Here is a 5,367-nt window from a genome sequence, read left to right as displayed (position 1 = left end):
TAAATGATAATAACAAAAAAAATGAAATAATTATTTAACAACGAAAAGAAACAAGGAGAAGTTACCCATGAATCCCAGTAAGTGACCTACCCCAAGGTGGACAGAAGCTGTCCCAGGTCCTGGGCAGCTCGGTCCTGCTGCCAATCAAGCCCGTGCATTGCTATCAGCCTGAGGTTTTCAGTGCTCATGTCTGAATTTAAGGCCCTTCCCCCTAAGGACTGTGTACTGTGTGGTCTTGCTAAGGTAATTAAGAATTCTGAGGGACAAGGAGATCGTGTGGTAGGTAAGGTGCTGGACTCCCACGTAGCTGACTGCAGTTTGTGTCCCAGACCCAGTGGCCTGAAAATCACTCTGGGCGCATGTGCATGCATGCCCCAAGTCCCATGAGAGTGGAGGAGAAGGGATTGCGGCATGGCTATCCCCACTGGGAGGGACTTCTCGCATTTCTTCCTTCTGTCTTTGTTTCTCTCCAGCAAGTGCATACACCCTATGGCAAAAACCTAAAGAAAAAAAATCCTAAGATGCTGTAGTTGAGAACGAAGACCTACCTTATTCTCTAAAGCTTTCTTTTGAGGGAGAGACAGCTATTTATTTTTAGAGATTTTTTTGCTATAGGGTACATGTGCTCACTGGAGAGACAGAAAGAGAGAGAGACAGAAAGCGAGAAATCACCTCCTGAGTGGGGGGATGGCCATGCTGCAATCCCTTTTCTCCTCCATTCGCCTTTTGGGAGTTTGGGCATACATACACATGTGCCTGGCATGAATTTTAAGCCACTGGGTCTGGGACTCAGACTACGGTCAACTATGTGGGAGACCAGCAATGAAACAATTGTGCCATAAGCTGCTCCCTATTTTATTTATTTTATTTTTTTGGAGAGGTTTTCTCGTTATAGGGCGCGTGCACTTGCCAGACAGACAGAGAGAGACATAGAGACAGAAAGCGAGAAATCACCCCCCAGGGGGGATGGCCACGCCGCAATCCCTTCTCCTCCATTCTCCTCTCGAGATCTTGGGCACGCACGCACACGCGCCTGGCGTGAGTTCAAGCCACCGGGTCCGGGACGCGAACTGCGGTCAACTACGTGGGAGTCCAGCGACATAGCCATTACGCTAACTGCTGGTTCCCCTGGTCCCTATTTTTTTGAGGGAGATTTTACGATAGGGTGCGTACACTTGCTGGAGAGATAGAAAGCAAAGGAATCATTCCCTGGGGGAACGGCCACGTCGCAATCCCCCCTCCTCCATTCTCCTTTTGGGATTCTGGACACGCATGCACACGCGCCTGGCGTGATTTTCTAGTCACTGGACTCAGGACGTGAACTGTGGTCGACTACGTAGGAGTCCACCAGTGTAACTATTACACCAACTACTGGTCCCAAGAGAGACAGGTTTGGTTTTTTTTTAAAGATTTTATTTGGGATAGAGAGAGAGAGAGGAGTGAGAAAGCAAGCTGCGAGGTCCAGGACTCGAACCATGGTCAGCCCTGTGGGAGTTTAGCGCCCTTAACCACCACGCCAGCTGCTGGTCCCGAGACAGCTATTTTTGATGGTCCAGACTGTTGTGATCCTATTGCCCCAACCCTCCAGTTAACTGGGATGACAGGCCTGTGCAGCTGTGCTGGTGTGTCCAGGTTGGACTGGGATCTGAACCCAGGCCTCCCATGTGCCTCCTAGCTCCCCAGTGGGGGTTCTACCAGGGCCATTCCAAATGAGCCTGTTAATCAACTCTCTCACACGTCAATGTTTCTACCTTTCACAACTTTGGCTCTTGGTGGCAGGGGATCTTGTTGATCTTTATCCCCAGCACCTCACCTCCCACAACGCCTCAAACTAATAATGCTTGTTGAATGGACTCCTTTTAAAGTCAGAAAAGCTTATTAAGGTTCATTCTTGGTGAGTCAGACATTTTCTGAGCCACTTACGTCATGATACAAGAAACTTTGGTTCAGGATGATCGGGAAGTTTCCAGTTATGACTTAAAAGCAGCTTTGGGGCCGGCAGGTGGCATGGTGGTTAAGGGCACTGGATTCCCACATGGCTGACCATGGTTTGAGTCCTGGACCTGGCAGCTTGCTTTCTCCCTCTCCTCTTTCTTTTTCTCTCACACTCTGTCCCTCCCTGGTCATATTAAAAATAAGTAAATAAAGTTAAAATTTTTTTTCTTTATGAAAAAAAAAAAAAGCAGCTTTGGAAGTGGTTAAGGTGCTGGACTCCTACATGGCTGGCTGTGGTTCGAATCCTGAACCCGGTGGCACACTGGGTGCACGTGCGTGAATGCCCCAGATCCTGAGAGAATGCAGGGACTGCAGCATGGCCACCTCCCCTGGGGGGTGATTTCTCACTTTCCTTCTCACTCTCTCTGGTGAGCACATGCACCCTATAGCAAAAACCTAAAATAAAAACCCCAAAACGAAACCAGCCTGCGTCTATATTATGGCAGAAACGAGATTAGAAGGCATGAAAGCACCCCAGCCACTGACACCAGGGAGTTTGGGAGCAGGGTAGGAAATGGGGGGTGGGAGGGAATCAAGGGGGAAAAAATAAAAATATATAAAAAAAAATTGCAGCCTTGATTTATTACGAGTAAACTAGGGAGCACGGAGAGGTGCACTGGGGCAGAATGACTAAATAAGTTAGGGTACGCCCACGCTGCAGGGTACACAGGCTGCAGCTCCGCGGGTCGAGAGATGCCTGTACACACAGATGGTCTTTGCTGGCACTGCAGCCCCTCGTGTGCTGTAGGGTACGAAGAGCGGGCTGTGAACGGTCTGTCATACCCTTTTTATTTTTTTAAGAATTATTTTATTGGGAACCAGCAGTTAGTGTAATGGCTGGACTCCCACGTAGTTGACCGTGGTTCGCGTCCCGGACCCAGTGGCTTAAAACTCACGCCGGGCGCATGTGCGTGTGTGCCCAAGATCCCGAGAGGAGAATGGAGGAGAAGGGATTGCGGCGTGACCATCCCCCCTGGGGGGTGATTTCTCGCTGTCTCTACGTCTCTGTCTGGTGAGCGCACACGCCCTATCGCGGAACCCCCTCTCCCCCCAAAAAGAATTATTTTATTTAATTTTATTCATCATTATTGTTTAAATTTGACCACAGGGCGAGAGAGAGAGAAAGAGGGAAAAGAAAGCATGATGCCAGGTCCAGGACTTGAGCTGTGGTTCGCCACGTGGGCATCCAGCACCCTAACCACCATGCCATCTGCTGGCCCCAGACCGTTTCTGAAGCAGGAAGTTTTATGTGTGTCACATTTGAAATAACCTGTCTGGAAGGGAACACATAAACTGTCAGTAGGGGATGTGGGCCTCGGGGAAGCTGGAGACGCTCGGCTTCTTCCCTTCTGCTTCTTTGCGCTGCTTGTTTTCCGGTGGTTCGGCTCGTGCAGTGAGCCTGGGAGCCTCAGCCGAGGTGGGGATCAGTGTGTGCAGTGACAGGGCCTTGGTCACCTGTGGAAGTCACTGGGGCTCAGAGCTGATCTGGGTCACTGGCTGATGCTGGAGGAATCACTAATCTTGCTTCCGCGACACATCGAGACCTACCGAGGTCGGCTCTGAATAACGAACACTGAAAACGGGAACATTCACCGAGCACTCAGGGTGCATGCCAGGCGTTCCCACGTCAGACAGGGAAGCCAGGCCCGGCTTTGACTCCTAGTTTACAGATGGGCACAGGGAGCAGGAAAGGGGCGAAGGGACTCGTCCAAGGCCACCCGCTATGAAGGGCAGGGCTGGAAACGAGTCGCAGGCCCTGCTCGATAGTCTGTCCCATGCTGTGCTCACTGAACCCCCGTCCACCACCAGGGCTCAGTCCTGGAGCCCTGTCCACGCTTCATCCTGGCACCTTCACACCTCTGTAGCATGCAAAAGGCACAGGCCTGCGTTTTTGTTAATAAAGTAGAGTAACATTTATTTCTTAAAATTTTATTTATACATGCTTTATTTATGGAAAATCAGACCTCTGAAGGAACTCAAATTAGACACATATTAAGCTCCGCTCCGAGGGTTACGAGTCACATCTGGTGTGGAAACAAGTTAAGCCGAAGCCTTCCTCTCCTTATAGGTCGCCATCATTTTCTTGATTTCAGCAATAGCTTTCCCTGGATTCAGACCCTTGGAAAAAGAGGAGAGATCAGTACCAAGTAACAGCTGGCTCAGGGTCAAGGGCTTGGGGCTGGCAGATGGCATGGTGGTTGAGGTGCTGGACTCTCACAAGGCTGACCGTGGTTCAAGTCCTGGACCTGGTGGCCTTGAACATCACAAGTGATAGATAGATAGATAGATAATGTTAAAAAAGAAATGGCCTTGAACATCACAAGTGATAGATAGATGGATAGATAATGTTAAAAAAGAAAAAAAAAACACAAAAACCGGAGGGCTTGGGCCAGCAGGTGGTGTGGTGGTTAAGGTGATGGACACCCATGTGGCCAGCTGACAGTGGTTTGAGTCCTGGACCTGGCAGCCTGAAAATGATGCCGGGTGCGTGTGTATACGTGCCCCAGATCCCAGGAGAATGGACGAGAAAGGATTTCAGAGTGGCCATGACCCCAGGGGGTGATCCCTCACTTTTCCTCTCATTGTGTCTCTCCAGCAAGCACAAGCACTCTCTAGCAAAAACCTTAAAAACCAACCGACCCCTAACACTGAAGGGCTTAGGCTAAGGGCTCTCTTCTGTCTCTATGCTTGGACATTCAACAATGGTCAGCCCTCTCAGGCAGGAGCCCTGCCTCGCGGAATCCCCCCGGGTGGCTCACTCTAGCCGGCACAGAGCCCCGAGCACAGCCATGTTCTCTGAAGCTCCTGTGACTACAGGCCAAGGACGTGTTAGCGGACCCCTGGGAACTCTGACGTCATTGTCATGTTCTAGCAGCAGTCTGTGGAAGGAGCCACCCCGGTGCCCTCATATCTGTACCTCTGGTACCAGCTGTGGTTCGGCCCTAAGGCTGGGACATCTGTCCTGCAGGAGGCACAAAAACTAAACCCAGTGAATACCAGTTTCCTACAAGCAGGAAGGAGCCAGGCGAGTGCCAGAATTAGACAAGGACTTATCTGAGGTTAATGAAGGGTCTCCTCATTTTAGAAAGATGACCCTGAAATTAAAATGTTATGAAAAGAAAAAAAAATAGATAAAAAAGATCTTGATAGAAAAAAGGCAAGAAAGGGGGCCAGCAAGGGGCGTGGTAGTTAGGGGCACTGGACTTCCACCCGGCCGACTGCGGTTCTAGTCCTGGACCTGGCAGCTTGGTTTTGCACTTTCTCTCTCACTCAATCTGTCCCTCTCTGGTCAAATTAAAATAAATGGATAAATAAAAAGTTAAATAAAGTAATTCTAAAAAAAAAAAAAAAGAAAGAAAGAAAAAAAAGAAA

The 5,367-nt window shown here is 49.6% G+C and overlaps 1 protein-coding gene across 1 annotated transcript in view; it reads right to left on the bottom strand.

Moving 5' to 3' along the window:
* Nucleotides 1–3,908: 3,908 nt before the first annotated feature.
* Nucleotides 3,909–5,367, bottom strand: part of SDHB (succinate dehydrogenase complex iron sulfur subunit B) — a 47,445-nt gene continuing 45,986 nt past the window's right edge. The window contains exon 8 of the mRNA XM_006145230.3: nucleotides 3,909–4,113. Coding sequence (XP_006145292.1) covers nucleotides 4,036–4,113 — 78 coding nt within the window. The 3' untranslated portion in view covers nucleotides 3,909–4,035. The remainder of the gene's footprint in view (nucleotides 4,114–5,367) is intronic.

This window comes from Tupaia chinensis, unplaced genomic scaffold (genome assembly GCF_000334495.1).
Source record: "Tupaia chinensis unplaced genomic scaffold, TupChi_1.0 Scaffold000146_1, whole genome shotgun sequence".
NCBI classification, from domain to species: Eukaryota; Metazoa; Chordata; class Mammalia; order Scandentia; family Tupaiidae; genus Tupaia; species Tupaia belangeri.
This window is presented reverse-complemented; position numbering and strand designations above follow the sequence as displayed.